Source organism: Pituophis catenifer, unplaced genomic scaffold (assembly GCF_029215685.1).
Source record: "Pituophis catenifer annectens isolate HBS135680 unplaced genomic scaffold, rPitCat1.0.hap2 SCAF_3, whole genome shotgun sequence".
Lineage (NCBI taxonomy): Eukaryota > Metazoa > Chordata > Lepidosauria > Squamata > Colubridae > Pituophis > Pituophis catenifer.
The window spans coordinates 53,088,997-53,105,552 of NW_027256883.1; the positions used below are offsets into that span (position 1 = coordinate 53,088,997).

Below are 16,556 nucleotides of genomic sequence, written 5' to 3' on the forward strand. Positions count from 1 at the left end.
CACCTATCACCTATCATAATGTATATATGCTAAGTTTTAAAAGTGGTAATAATAATTTTGAATGTTTGGCTTCATATCTAAGATAGTAATTGAGGTTTTTTTAATTAAAAAAGAAAGTAAAAAAGAAATTTTGGATATTCACAGAAATAAAAAAATGGATTTATCTTCTTGATTCTGTAGTAATAGGTTTCATTTTCAATATGGCAGTCAAAATATACAGACATTTTGTGCTTTTGAGTTAGTCTTTACTCCTGGCCATTACATGGACAAGTCCATGCAGTTTTCTTGGCAACATTTTTTTGAAATGGTTTGCCATTGATCTTTCCTGGGACTGAAATAGAGTAACTGGCCTAAAATCAACTAGTTGGCTTTAGTCTAAGATAGGACTAAAATTCAGTTTCTAGTTCAGTCCACCAAACTGGCTCTCTTAATAAACATGCCAAAAAACTATTTCTAAAGTGAAGTCTCCTAAGTACTCTGTTTAGTAGTCTAAACATCAATTGTTGATGAATTTTTCTCTTTTTAAGAAACTCCTTTTTTCATCTTTCTGAAACTGCTTTCTTGATAAAAATTTCAGTAAATACAACGAATAATAACAGAAATGAACAGGTATTCAGATTATATGTAACACTTTTAAATGTTGCCTTGTTTTTTACTTCTATTTTTTCTATTCTTTTTTTTTCATGCAAATAACATACAGCCTCTTGAAGAAGGCATGACACATCTATGCAATTTTCGTGGCAACAGTTTAGAAGTATTTTGCAGATGTCATCTTCTCAGTGTTTTCTTTAGTCTTTAGTCTTTCTTCAGACTATCTTACCATTTTGGAATTCTTTAGTATCAGGCATCCCAAGTACTAACCAGTCTAACCCCACTTAGCTTCCAGTCCTGACAAAATGAAAAAAGTGCTGCCATCTGTTGAGACTGTCAAAAGATAGATGACATATAATATTACAGTAGTTTATATCATTAACAATTCCAGAAAGATATTTGACCTGCATTGTAAGTAACAGTTTGGCTTTGTTGTGCCTATATGAATATTGCATTATATTCATAACATACCTACACAGAGTGGAGCAGATTGTCTGTCCCTATTTTGAAAAACAAACATCTGACATGGGATATCTGAGCATGTCTGATAAGACTATGAACCGTTGAGTCCTTGGTGCTCTCTAGACTTATTTGTTTACATTCATCCCAACTAGGTAACATTATTAGTGTGTATGAATATTGGGCTTGTTCCTTGTCTAGATACAGTAGCTTGCCTTGCCCAGTTTTTCCTTGATAGTCTCTTCACTGGGGTATTGTTTTCTGCTTGATTACACTACCATACATCAATACCTTAGAAACAACCAACAAACTATTACAACCACATGGCATCACCATAGCACAGTAATGAACCACAGACCTCCAAAACCTCTTAAATAAACTAAAAGACCCAGTAGCCCAAGAAGAAAAAATCAGGAGTCATTTACAACATAGAGTGTAAGGGCTGCAATAACTACTATGTAGGACAGGCAGGCAGAAGATTAGCAGAACACATCCATAACACTGACTAGTTTTCAAAAGACATGATGAAAACTCCTTAATTTCACAACACATGGACAGACTCAACCATAGTTTCAACTAGGAAGCTATGAGCAACCTCACATTCGCTCACACTGATGTTTCCTAGTTGGGTAATGAAATGTCTGCAGCAGTGGTGAAATCTAGATTTTTTTACTACCAGTTCTGTGGGCGTGGTTTGGTGGGCATGGTGTGGCTTGGTGGGCATGGCTTGGTGGGCATGGCAGGGGAAGGATTCTGCAAAATCTCCATTCTCACTCCACTCCTGGGGGAAGGATATTGCAAAATCTCCAATCCCACCCCACTCTGGGGCCAACCAGAGGTGGTATTTGCTGGTTCTCCAAACTGCTCAAAATTTCCGCTACCGGTTCTCCAGAACCTGCTGGATTTCACCCCTGGTCTGCAGATAAACAGTGAAGCATAGAGAGCTCCAAAGACTCTTAGTTCAACTCTGAGTTACATATATTCTGTTCTATTGGAAATCATGAAATTCCATATAGTTTTTTAAATAGAATAGAATAGAGTAGAATTTTTTATTGGCCAAGTATGATTGGACACACAAGGAATTTGTCTTGGTGCATATGCTCTCAGTGTACATAAAAGAAAAGATACGTTCATCAAAAATCATAAGGTACAACACTTAATGATAGTCCTAGGGTACAAATAAGCAATCAGGAAACAATATCAATATAAATCGTAAGGATACAAGCAACAAAATTATAGTCATACAGTCATAAGTGGAAGGATATGGGTGGTGGGAACAATGAGAAGATTAATAGTAGTGCAGACTTAGTAAATAGTTTGACGGTTTTGAGGGAATTATTTGTTTAGCAGAGTGATGACATTCGGGGGAAAAATATTCTTGTGTCTAGTTGATCTGGTGTGCAGTGCTCTATAGCGTCATTTTGATGGTAGGAGTTGAAACAGTTTATGTCCAGGATGTGAGGGATCTGTAAATATTTTCACAGCCTTCTTTTTGACTCATGCAGTATACAGGTCCTCAATGGAAGGCAGGTTGGTAGCAATTGTTTTTTCTGCAATTCTAATTATCCTCTGAAGTCTGTGTCTGTCTTGTTGGGTTGCAGAGCCAAACCAGACAGTTATAGAGGTGTAGATGACAGTCTCAATAATTCCTCTGTAGAACTGGATCAGCAGCTCTTTGGGCAGTTTGAGCTTCCTGAGTTGGCACAGAAAGAACATTTTTTGTTGTGCTTTTTTGATGACGTTTTTGATGTTAGCTGTCCATTTTAGATCTTGCGATATAGTAGAACCTAGAAATTTGAAGGTCTCTACTGTTGATACTGTGTTGTCTAGTATTGTGAGAGGTGGAAGTATGGAAGGGTTTCTCCTAAAGACTACCACCATTTCTACCAGTTTGAGTGTGTTCAGTTCCAGATTGTTCCAGTCACACCACGAGGCTAGTTGTTCAACCTCCCATCTGTATGCGGATTCATCATTGTCTCAAATGAGACCAATCACTGTTGTGTCATCTGCAAACTTCAGTAGTTTAACAGATGGATCGTTAGAGATGCAGTCATTGGTATTCAGAGAGAAGAGAAGTGGGGAGAGCATACAGCCTTGGGGGGCCCCTGTGCTAACTATACAGGTATCTGATGTGATTCTGCATAGCTTCACCTGCTGCTTCCTGTTTGTTAGGAAGCTTATGATCCACTTGCAAGTGTCTTCAGGTACCTGTAGCTGATTTAGCTTAGTTAGAAGTGTGTCTGGAATGATGGTATTGAATGCTCAACTAAAAAGGATATAATTTGGTTTTTCACTTAATCTATAACTTGTTTTTGCTGGAATAAGTATGTATTTTGTGGAAAGGAATCTAAAAGTTTATATTCTGAATAACCTAATGTAAAAAAAGGAATTTCAATTTTTACATTATACATTATTGGTTTTTTTTCTTCATTTAAAAGTGTACAACTTATTCATTTATTTATTTATTTGTTTATTTATTTATTTATTTATTTAATTAATTTATATGCCACCCTTCTCCCGAAGGACTCAGGGCAGCTTACAAAAGGAACATAAAAAATTACATAAACATTAAAATCAGTTTAAAATTGATTAAAATAAATTCAAATTCAAATTTTTAAAATCAACCCTACGGATTCAGCCCATTTGGTGAAAAAGCCACGTCTTCAATTCGCGGCAGAAGGAGAGGAGGTCAGGGGCTGTCCTGAGGCCGGTGGGCAGCCCATTCCAGAGGGTCGGCTCTGACTATCAGACTGTTATGACTATCAGTTTTTGAAAAATTATTGCAAAGTATTTTTTTACCAACATTTAACTAGCAATTCCTTAACTGAATTTTGTAGAGTGCATGTGTGTTAGTAGTGGGATTCAAATTTTTTTTACTATCGGTTCTGTTGATGTGGCTTGGTGGGCGTGGCATGGTGTGGTGGGCGTGGCTTGGCTGGCATGGCAGGGGAAGGATACTGTAAAATCTCCATTCCCTTCCCACTCCAGGGGAAGGCAAAATCCCCATTTCCTCCCAATCAGCTGGGACTCAGGAGGCAGAAGATAGATGTGGGCGGGGCCAGTCAGAAGTGGTATTTACCGGTTCTCCGAATTACTCAAAATTTCCGCTACCAGTTCTCCAGAACTGGTCAGAACCTGCTGAATACCACCTCTGATGTGTGTGCATACACACACACCCCTTCCCTAATTTTATGTCCTTGTATGCCCATGATGGTGTTGAAATCCAATATAACAGGCTAGAAAAAGTTGCTTTACAGAGTTATGGCCAGAATATGTTTGTCTTTTTCCTTTTAACTTCATATTTGTTGCTTTTATTGGCAGGAAGACAGTGCCGATTTGAAGTGCCAGCTTCAGTTTGCCAAAGAGGAAGCAGTACTGATGCGTAAGAAGATGGCCAAGCTAAGCAGAGAGAAAGATGAATTGGAACAAGAGCTTCAAAAGTACAAATCCATCTATGGGGATGTGGAAAGTCCTCTCCCGATTGGAGAGGCTGGAGGACCACCCAGCACAAGAGAAGCTGAACTGAAGCTTCGTTTAAAATTAGTGGAAGAAGAAGCTAACATATTGGGCAGAAAGTTAGTAGAACTAGAGGTGGAAAATAGAGGAATTAAGGCTGAGATGGAGGATATGCGATGCCAGTATGAAAGAGTATGTCTTAACCAGGAATGTGTTTCAAGCATTCCTACCTCACCTTATGGTGACCCTGTGGAATCAGCTGCAGAGTTGCGTCATCATTTGCAATTTGTAGAAGAAGAAGCAGAACTTCTTAGGAGATCAATCTCTGAAATTGAAGATCACAATAAGCAGCTAACAAATGAATTAAATAAATTCAAGTTTGACCCTGGACAAGAATCTGGTTGGTTTGATGAAAATGCATCCAAATGCAGCGGATCCTTACAAGAAGAACTGAAGTCAGCCCGGATGCAAATCAATGAACTGAATGGAAAGGTGATGAAGCTCCAATATGAAAATCGTGTACTGTTATCTAATGTGCAGCGCTATGACCTTGCCTCTCACCTAGGATTGCGAACATGCAGTCCCAGAGATAGTGATGCTGAGAGTGAGACAGGAAAGAAAGAGAATGACAATGAAGAAAGTCATCTACCTCAACCAAGGAGAGAAGGACCTATTGGAGGTGAAAGTGATTCTGAAGATTTATATGAAAAGACATCAGGTTTTGGGAGTGGGAAACACTCAGAAGTTAGTAACTTGTGTTCCACTGATTTAACAAGGACCAAAGAGAACTCAGAATCATTGATCAGTATCAAATATGAGGCTGAAAGGCTTGAAAGAGCTATGGAACGTCTTATCATTGATACAGACAATTTAATATATGAAACAAACATCCAAATAAATAGCAGTGCTTCCTCTGAGCAAATTTTTAAAAAAAGTGAGGGAAAAAAGGGGAACAATAATGAACCAGAACTTTTAAGCACTATTAATTCAAGGATGAAACATTTTCAGAAAGAACTGCAAACCTTTTTGGAGAAGGTTGATAACATTGGGGCTGGCTTCAAAGAACAACTGGAAGATCTTTCCCCTCTTCCACACCTTACAGAGTCCTCTAGTTTTCTGTCCACAATTACATCCATCTCTCGAGATTCACCCATTGGAAACCAAGGAAAGGAATTAGTTATAGATTTCCAGGTAGGTGGACTTCTTGCTTCTTTTACAGTTTTGTTAGTCTTTCTTGCTGCATTCTGGTGCTAATTTTACCTATGTTTGTTTTGTTATGATTTTGAAATTAATTTGTAAAATATTTGTAAATCCTTTTTTAACTCTGCTATTTTCATACAGAGGCTGTTCCTCACGACAAAAAGGCTAATAGAAACAAACAGCATCTGAATTTTTTGTTATTATATTGGATGCTGTATTTCATTACTTACTGTTTTGTTGATATTTAACAAAACACATAAGCACATACTTTCTCTTACACCGTTAATATGAAATGTATTTCAAAAGGTCATGCCAAAATAAAAATCCAAGATGAAATATACTTAAAAAGCCCACTTTTAGTTCTTTTATATAAGTAAGGGGCGAATAAAAAGGCCCTGTAGCCAACAAAAGATTGCCTTTCATCATGTATTTTCCTGGAATCATACTCTCACACGCTGCCATACTGAATAGGGATTTTTCTGCACAGCACAGATAAGGTTGGAAGAGCCTTGTATCCCCATATACTCCATAACTTATACGCTTGCTGTTGGTTTGACTCATGCATCCCCATTGCATGCGCCTCATAACCAGTATTTGCATTCTTTCCCCTCTCTCTTTTTTGCTTTTCAGATGTTTCAGCCCATTATTTTGCTCATCCTTATTTTAGTTCTGTTCTCGTCACTTGCTTATCACACTGCATTTAAGTTGATTTTTCTGTTCACGCTTTTTTTTGTCTTGTAGTTTTTTCAATTGCCTACCTTATCCATTTTTGTTTGTTTTTTTAATCTCCCCCGTCCTGATTTTCTTTATGTTAACAATCCCCACCCATGCACCTAACAGTCCAAACAAAAGGATCAGATGGAATGGCAGCGCAGCCCAGACCACGGAGATGAGAAAGAGATTCATCAACAACAAGGCACAACAGAACCACATGGCAGAACTGATGGAGACCTTAAATTCTACAGGCCAGAAAACAAGAATTGTTTCAGTCTAGAGGTTAGCACAGCTGAATAAAAATTCATTGAAAGAGAACAGTAATTATTTGTCATAGAAGCCCGGGCAAAATAGAGGGAATAATTCCTTCGAGCCCTATAATTCATATTTAACTCCATCTAATATTTTAATGAAATGGAAATCTGACCATTTTTAGCATTTTTTTCATGATAGCCAATACAGATAGCCTTCGTTCAGCAATTGATTCATTTACCATGAATCACCATTTGCACTATAATGGTGATGGGGGGAAAACTGTGTTCTTGCATTTATGATTTTCTAGGGGCAGGATGTTCTACAACAAGGGGGCAGCAGCAGAGAACGTTCTCTTCCTAGATACTGCCAGTTGAAACTTTTGACTGTTGGGATCTGCAGGCTACTTTTCTTGCTTAATTGAGATGAGATGCGCTGATGAGTTGGGGAGAAGCCAGTTCCATAGATAACTTGACTCTAGACCATGTAGGTTTTATAGGTGATGACTAGCCCCTTAAATTGAACATTGAACCTGGAAGCAAACCAGTACCCAGTGCAGTCCATTGAAGAAGGGTGTTATATGTGTCGTCCTTTAGGCACCCAGTATGGCTCATGCACCTGCGCTCTGCACCAGCTAAAGCTTCCAGTTACTTTTCAGGGGTAGGCCCATGTAGATCATGCTGCAAGTCCAATCAGGAGATGACCAGGACATAAGTGACTAAGCATAAAGCCTCCCTGCCTAGAAAGGGCATCATTGGTGCATTGTGGAATTGGGCAAATGCCCTCCTGACCATGGCTGTCACCTGCTCATCAAGCAGGAGCCATGAATACAAGAGGACCCCCAAGTTACACACCTGGTCTGTCTGAGATAGTGCAACCACATCCAAGACCAAAGATGATAAACTCCTGGGTACAGAGGAGCCCACCCATAGCCATTCCTTCTTACTAGGGTTAAGGTGAAATCTGTTGTTCCCCATTCCCACAGCCTCTAGACATTACAAAAAGTTGTCCACTGCAACACCCACTTCACCTGGGACAGAGATATACTGTATGGCTGGGCATCATCAATGTATTGGTGATACCTCATCCCATGGACATGGATGAACTCACCCAGCAGTTTTATCTAGTTGCTATAGAAATGCTGTACTGTTTCAGAGTTTAAATGGGCATTAAAGTCTAACCTATCTGAATCTAAATTGAGCAAAAAGCAATTCTATGTTCATCTCTTCTAATTTTTTAGATCAGAACACAGCCTTCAAAACATAGAGCTCCACAATCTCTTTGAAGGCACTACATTGTTAGGTCTTATTTTAGTCATATATGCTATATTGAGAGTTGCCATAAGAATTAGAAGAACAGTCTTACTTGAATGTCTGGTTGATAATGCGGCCTAGAACTAGCCATTTTTGAACATTTAGCTGTGGATGACTGCAAATGTTCATTGTGGAATAGCACTTATCTCATTTTGTCAATTATACAGTCCTATAATCTAGATTGAAGTGATTCTATATCTTTACATCAAAAGCCAGCAATAAATAACCAGAAATGATTGACTGAAAAGCAATGATTTCATTAATTCAGATATTTCCTAATGTAAATTTTCAATATTCCAATCATTTTTAATGGAGAATTAATGTACACTTAATTTCTTAAATTTTGAAGCAACATTTTAAATAAAAAGTCTATCTGATGGAAGACAAATTTGTGAATTCAATATTTGATTTGCTGGCCATTAAGTATATTAGAAATTGACTTTTTAGATTGAAGACGAGTAGATTAAAGGTGCAGAGAGCAAAACATGTAGCATTCAGATTTGCAAGTCTTGGATTGATTTATTGATTGAATTGTGATTTAGTTATGCTCAAAAATAATGAAAAGGACATATCGTCAAGACAAAAAGAACCTTGATATTAGCAGAAATATACTTTAGAAGTATGTTAATAAATTAAATGGCCTATGTTGTTTAAAAGCATGATCTCTTAAAAAATTTCTAAGGTCCAAGATTGCCAACTTGGTGCTAGATTCCCTCTTTATGGAGGAAAAACATGTGAATTGTCCCAAAAGCAGAGACTTTATATGTTTTCAAAAAAGTAATCAGTTTATTCAAAACACTTGCTGAAACGCAGGAAAGGATTACTGACCTGTTATGGGGGAGTGGCATCAATAGTTTTATTGATCCTGATAGTAATGCAGATGGGAGTGGGAGTTCCATGTCAAGTCACCCTTGCCGATGGGGTGAATGAGTGGTGTAACATTAACAGCAATCCACAATAAGGAAAAGGATAGATAAGGCTCACAGATCTGAGTGAAGATAATGCTACTAAAAGAAGGAATTCCAAACTCAAACTCAAAGGAAGACTGTGGCAAATGATTTCTGCATAGTTCCAAGAAAACTCTATGGACATGGCTGGAACATTGAGACAAGTTTATGTGGTAGGTGAAGAGATTCCAAGTAGAAAGACATTCATTTTCAAAATAGAACTGGAGATGATAATGTAGTCAGATCAAACCTGCAAAGAAATCTAGTCAGTAACGAAAGAGGATTTTCTCATTTTACAAGGAGAGATGTAACTTAAATACATGGAATGTGCGAAGAATGAATAAAGAAAAATGAATGAAAATATTTTTGAAATAAATGAACAGGGTTTCGTTAACTCAGTTAATATAATATGTATCAGGGCATGAAGCCAGCCAAAAGAATGGTAATGATACTTCAGAAGGATATTGCAAGTATGTGTTTAGTTATAACTCAAAAGGTGTCATTCAGCATTAATGTTGTATAAGAATGTACACTTCTTGGGGGCAGTGGTGAAAAACACTAAAAAATTACTAAGTGCAAAATTGAGAAGGGCTAAATGCAATATTAGGAAAGAGCACAATACTACAACTCGGTGACTGAAATGTAAACATTGAAGAAATTGAAAAATCTGAAATTACAGGAGAACTAGATTAGGTAAAATGTAATAATGAAGAAGGTTAACAGAGTTTTGCAAAGATAATTCTTTATTTATTGAGAGAATCAGCTTCAAGCCACATATGTATAATTTACACATGGGCATTATGGGATATACAACATTAAAATAACATTTAATACATAATAGGAAAGAGAACATAGAGGATTGCAATCAGTGAGCCATAGCATTCTGAAATACAGATTATAAAACAGGCCATATACAGATGCCATGCAGAAAAGAAACTAAGGAGTTATAGAAAAATAAGAGACATCATAAAAACTAAGTGAAAAAAATATTCTCAAAATTCCAAAGAAAAGATTCAGCTGATTTTCAAAACAATGTATTTTATAAGAGCCAAAGTAAGACATAAAATTATGCATGACAATTGAATACATCTACATCACATCAAGCAAAAAGCAAATATGGAAATAAAGACTTTCAACAAGCAGAAGTGATTAAAGAAAAAAAATTAAGATCAGAGTACAGTATTCATGGGAAAACTCAAAAGACAAATCTAGTACTCATGGAAGAAAGCTAATAAAAGTAATGAAATTAAAGGAAGATAGAAAGGCTATTCTGAAGCTCTTTACAAATTGGGTTAGGGAATCATAGAATAATTTGTATAGACATAATGTGTGAATGAATCTTCTTTCCTACAAAATGAGATATGACAGGCAATGGACCAGCTGTCAAATAAGAAAGCACCAGGATCAAATGAGATGCCCATTGAACTATTTAAAGCTGCAAGAGATCAAGCAATTAAAGTGCTAACAGCTGAGAGAGTAAATTCTCACACTGTCAGAAGCAAATAGCCTTAGACTATATAAGTTAATGTAGAAAATGCAGATTGGAATATTTGGATTCATTTAAAAACAATAATCAGACATAGACATCTTTGCCAGTTCTGTTTGCAATACACACAGAAGCCTGGGACTCCTAATATGCCTTCTAATTTCCCCAAAGCACCTATTGGTTTTTCAGACTCTGATGTAGAGTCTTGGGAACCAAGTTGGACAACAGGAAAATAATGAATTTATTGCTTAGATATAAATCAGCATTCACAGAATACTTATAGACCACAAAGACTAAATTGTGCCAGAAAGTTTCTGATCCTCCTGGCGGATAATACTAATTTGAGATGTATTACTGATTACAAAGTCAGAACCTCCCCCAATATACATCTCTCTGGAAGAGATGAAGATTTCTCCCCCTACCTTCTCTGGGCATTTTGAACTGAAGAAAAGGAAGGTTAGAATAGAAATTATTTCCATCCAGAGGAGAAAAAGGAAAGGAGCTCTTCAACCTCAATAGAGATCATGAGAAAATAAATAATCTTTATGGGATATGGTGTGACAGAAAATTCTTAAATAGTTACAAGCAAATCAAATAACCCATTATCAAAAAGAGAGAGATGGAAACTACTCTTTCTTTCTGAGAATGGCTTTTAGCCTGTTTGCTACATACCATAATGCATTGGGGGAAAAGAGGCATAAGAATTTGAATCTCACTTTCTCTCCAAATAGCACTTGCATTAGATATACTTTGTTTCAGTAAATATACCTAACCAGAGCTTTGGTGTTCTTGGAAGTCTATATTTTTTAAATTTCTGTGACCTTAGCTCTATGACAACAAATACAAAATAAAGATTCTAGTCTGGAGATTGGAAAAGATTAGTGTATGTTTTCATACTAAGAATAGCAATGGATAACATATGGAAATTATTAAAACATTGGAGTAATTGTTGTACATAAAGTTTTACCTAACATCTTACAAAAAAGACTAAATCTATGTATAGTTAATGATAAAGAAAATACAAGAAGTGAAGTTGATAGTTTTATTTTCTTAAATTCAAGAACATGGACAGTATGCTGGGAGAGAGAAGTTAATTCTGAAGAAGGTAATGACAAACTTAGATCATAAAGTATAAGGATCTGTAGAGATTCTCAGTCATCCAGGTCATGGTTGTTCCAAAGGTGCTTTTTCAGGAGGCAATTGGGCTTTTTTGTTTCTTCCTTTGAAGATGTTTTGCTTGTCAGAGCTGAAGAAGCTTCTTGGATGAGAAGTGAAACTTCTTCAAAAGAAGAAACAGGAAGGTCCAGTTGCCTCCTGAAAAAGCACCTTTGGGACAAAGTATAAGGATGTTTCTGTGGCAACAAATGATGAAGCAGCAGTCATTCCAATTGAAATACAAGGCTGCAAAAACTGGACATAGAAAAGCAAAAGAGAGAGAGGACCAGATTATAATCTGAACAAGAGCTCCATAGGCTGCAAGAAGAACCAGTCAGTCTTGGACCTATAAAAATTATTTCATTCAGATAATGATTAGCAAGAAAAAAGACAAATTTTGTATATCTGATTCAAAAAGATTAAAGCTGAAAGAAACAACCACTCATGATAAGATTGAGTGAAGTTGAAGAAGGAGATAATGGATAAAGCAGATGGACAGGATCAAGGTGATGATAAGAATGCCTTTGGAAAAACTGCCATGTTATTATCATAGACAAATAGAGATGACAAATATTCATTCATGGACCAATTAAAAATTGAGCCTGATGTATTGGCCCCTAACTAAATAGTGTAGTTAAAGGAATTACAACTATCGTGTAAAATGTATGTTACATGGTTAAAATGTATCTTAAAAGAACGTTAAGAATTGTAATTTTGGTGACATTCAACAATGTAATTCCAGTGATTATAGCAAGAATCTACCACAGTTACCTGGTGATAAGCTCATCAAACATAGTGGAACACATTTCTGATTTAAACATGTGCAGGATCACACCACAGGTAACTGAAATGTTCTTTTATAAAGGTTAATACACCTGCAATTTGTTCATATGTCAGCATAATAACATTAACCCTTCAAGAGAAAAAGCAAGGTTCAGTTATGCTGTGCAGTTCAAGTGAAGGTCAGATAACATATGTAACTAAGATGTTCCAATTAATTAACCATTGTTGAAGCATAAACCAGACTCCTCTGCCTATATATATATAATACCCTTTGCTATTCAAACCTATTGGCAGGATGTCAGGAAAATAAATAATCAGGTTTAAAAATGTGACTATTATTTAATGTACTTCCCTCTTTAATTTTATTTTAGCATTAGCTTCTGAAATTCAGATGCTTGGTGCCTGACTCTATCTAAACTTTTCTGCTTTAAGATTAAGGAATTAAAAATGTTGGTGAGCAAAAAGGGCAGAATGCTTGAAGACGTTTTAAATTAAGAATTAACTTCTATACTGTAACATATTTGGAACTGTAAAGTATTTGCACTCACTGATCCTACACACATGCTGTTGTCATATCTGAACTTGCCACATGCACCCACTTTTTTATTAGTTTACATAATCCCTTATCCAATTACAATTAATCTCCACATGTACACAATTGTGACATTGTGCTTCATTATCTTCACTGGAAGTAGGGTTGACATGCATGTGTTCATGGGTATATTTTATTACAAAGAGAGAACAAATTGATTCTTCATCTCTCTGTGCATCAGATACATTTTGTATCTATGAAGTTTTCATAGAAAACAACTATAACTGAGATTTTTGGTAAAGAATACACTGCCTAGATTCACTCCTCATTCTTTTTCATTTCTTTTCCACCAGAGAAAGCAAGTGCCATATCTGGAGTTGTTCAAACTGATTTAGCTGAGATGCTATTTCTTCTATTTTCCTTTTATTTCCTATTTTCAGGAAAATATCTATTTTCCTGGTAGCAAGAATAACTCTATGATCTGTGGTGTCCGAGGTACTACTCCATAATTTGGCAACTGGCTATGAAACTACTCTAACAGTGGACATTCATCCTCAGAGCTATAATATTACTAGATGATTCACCCAGTGGCTTTCCTTCAGCCAATTACTGGAATAACCAAGCTACCTGATATTGAACCTTCAGTGGTGATCTGCCATGGTACCATGCTTACTACAAGTCCACAAATGTCTGCATTTTCCATAGTAGCATGCATGTTGTATAGCAGATGACATTTCAGTTTCATTTCAAAACTCTACAGCATAATTGATTGGCTCATCTTATACAACTCAGCTGATCTGTCTTTTTCAAAGAAAAAGACTTCAATTCAGAGTCAGAAATAGATGCAGTAAGTCAGAAAGCACAAAGCGTATTGTGTATTCATATTGCCAATCACCAGCTCAGTGAGATATTGGCTCTTCCTCCAGGACAAAAAACATAAATTTAATAAATAAAATTCACTATTCACCAGCATTTTAATTTTCTGGTACTTACTTCAGTAAGTACTTTGGTTCTAGGAGTATTGATGAGACTGAAACCAAAATAAACTTTAAATCCGAAGTTTGATAAATGATAACTTTCTGTAAGTGCTTCTGTGCACTTCAAAAATCCATATGTATGTCTGCATAGATAACTATGGTTACAAATAATCTAGCTGTCCATACCATAGCTAAAGCAGATCCTTATATGGATTTTAAATAGACATTCAATCAAAAAATGCATCACCAGATTCATCAACAGAAAATTTTTGTGCAGGTTTTTCACTAATTATGAACATAGCATGTATTTGAACACTATCTTGATTGTATAGTTTTAAGTCTCAGTGGTATATATCCTAAAGTTTTGTTACCTTTATAAGAACTGTTATCCTGCTTATCAGCTCAGGGACTGCCATGTTTTACCTGTACAGAATGTATCGATACAGGACCTTCAGACTCAGCTAGAGCAGGAGGTGAAACTTCGACAAGAAGTGCAAGAAACCTTTTCAGAAAGGATAATTCAGGTAAATACATTAAATAGTTAATGGAAGAAAACTTTATCCGTTTGCTTACTATTAGAAGCACCATATATTTGTGAAAAAGCGTTCTGACATTATATATGTTTGGTTATGGATAATTAAGAATTGCTGAAACAGCTTTAAGGGACAAATGATTTTTTTTTAATCTATATAATTTTCAGGTATAAATCAAATTCTGGCTGCCAGTCATATTATTTGGAAAATGGATTACATGACTACAGGAATATTATTGGTTACAGGAATATAATATGGTATAAAGTTTTCTCATTCTCATTTTGAATTTTTTGTGCGTCCAGTTCCATATATTGTAAGCTGCTATTATAAAACTAATGTAATTGGAATTTACTGAAAATAATTAGCATTTTTCTAATCATTTTTATAAAAGAATTTTGTGCAAAGAATCTAGAAATTGCTATCTTTTAAAATTATTTTACTAATATGATTTATTATAGATGAAGCAGATACAAAATTATAGATATGATTGCGTAATGTTTGGTTTTTTAGATCTAGATAGCATCAGTTGATTGATGGATTACAGAGCTGTACATCTTTAGAAGTGATAATTAATTGACTATACAGTATATGTATATTACATGTTTGTGTTTGTGTATACATATGTATGTATAGTATGTTTCTTTGTTTAAAAACTCAACACTGACATCTTAAAGGAGGTAAAAAAACCAAAGTCTTTTGCTGAATATTCAAACATTTGAATCGAGAGAGATTCTTCATATTCTATGCCTGGATGGTTCATAATCATAGATATATTCTATGGATAGTTTGTTCTACCAAAATTTTCAAGGATGATTCATTACTAAGGCCCTTTCAACAATTGGTTTGGAAAGTAAGAATCTCTCTTTCTTAAGATATAAAAATAACACTCTACTCCTCAAAAAAAAAAAAGGCCTCATCCATAGAGAACATAAATAATATAGAATCATACCCTATTGATTTTTCTAATTATTAGTTGAAAATAAAGTTAGGTATTTTAGTCCCCCATATAATATCAAGTCCAGGATCATGTAAGCAACACATTGAAAGAATTCAGTGAAGAGACAATGTTTATACTCAGAGAATACAAATGCTTACACTACAGAAATCTAATCCAGCTTGTTACAATAAATGAGCTGTGTAATTTTTTTTCCAGCAAGTTACTATGGTTAATTAAATTAAGTCTTCAACCTGAGATCTTTGGGTTTCTTGAAAGATGGATCCCTTGATAAAATCTGGTGATAATAATTAGAATTGGCAATCTTGGTGGGTTTTTTGCTCAAATGGATATGGGGGAAGGGGGGCAGATTCCAGTAACAAGCTGCTTAAGGACAATATTCTATTCATTTTGTGCATACTTGTTCTATTTAAAGTTGGAAGAAGACCATCTGCAAAACTTGCAAAGAAAAGATTTGGAGGTACAAAGCTTGACTTTACAGAACAAACTAGAAGAGAAAACTTGGAGTCAGGAGAAAATTCTAATGGATCAAGAACTCAGACATTTCAAGCAGAACATTTTTATCCTATATGTGAAATTGAAATGGTTGCTAAAACATTGGCGGCATGGCAGGCAAATAGAGAAGCAAGAAGAAGACATACTTGAGGTAACTGTCCCATATTATTTAATGAAGTAAAGCTAGAAATGTGATGATAATAGTGTTATTATAGGCAAAACATATTTTAAGAAATAACATTACTTCAAGTTCAGATGCCAAAACTACCTTTAATGTGGTATTGTAATTTCTTGTCACAATGTTTTTACACAGAAAAGATATCAAACTGGTACTTGAAACTAATTAGGCTTATCAAAGAAAAAAGGTAGCACTATATATTCATTTCTGCAGATATCCCAGGTTATCTGTTACCTTTAAATTTTAAAGGTGCCATAACACTGTGGGATAAAACAACTTTACAAACCCAACATTTTTTCTGCCTCTCATGCAGCTTAGGATATCTTTCTTCAGAAGAACCAAATGACACTTTACATTAGAATTTAAAAATATTGTGTGCAGAAATAGAATTATAATTTATTTTGTTCATTATGAGTTTTGTATTAATTAAAAGCAGGAGCAATAAAAAGAATTATATAGCAGCATATATTCTCTTTTTAAATTCATTTATATACTAATAATTTTATATACCAATATAGAGGCCAAATCAA

The 16,556-nt window shown here is 35.4% G+C and overlaps 1 protein-coding gene across 1 annotated transcript in view; it reads left to right on the top strand.

Annotated features, from left to right (window-relative positions):
- The window catches only part of MTCL1 (microtubule crosslinking factor 1), a 103,807-nt gene that overhangs the window by 61,969 nt on the left and 25,282 nt on the right, over positions 1 to 16,556 (top strand). Inside the window, exons 5-8 of the mRNA XM_070940624.1 lie at positions 4,372 to 5,697; positions 6,547 to 6,702; positions 14,297 to 14,389; positions 15,769 to 15,999. Coding sequence (XP_070796725.1) covers positions 4,372 to 5,697; positions 6,547 to 6,702; positions 14,297 to 14,389; positions 15,769 to 15,999 — 1,806 coding nt within the window. The remainder of the gene's footprint in view (positions 1 to 4,371; positions 5,698 to 6,546; positions 6,703 to 14,296; positions 14,390 to 15,768; positions 16,000 to 16,556) is intronic.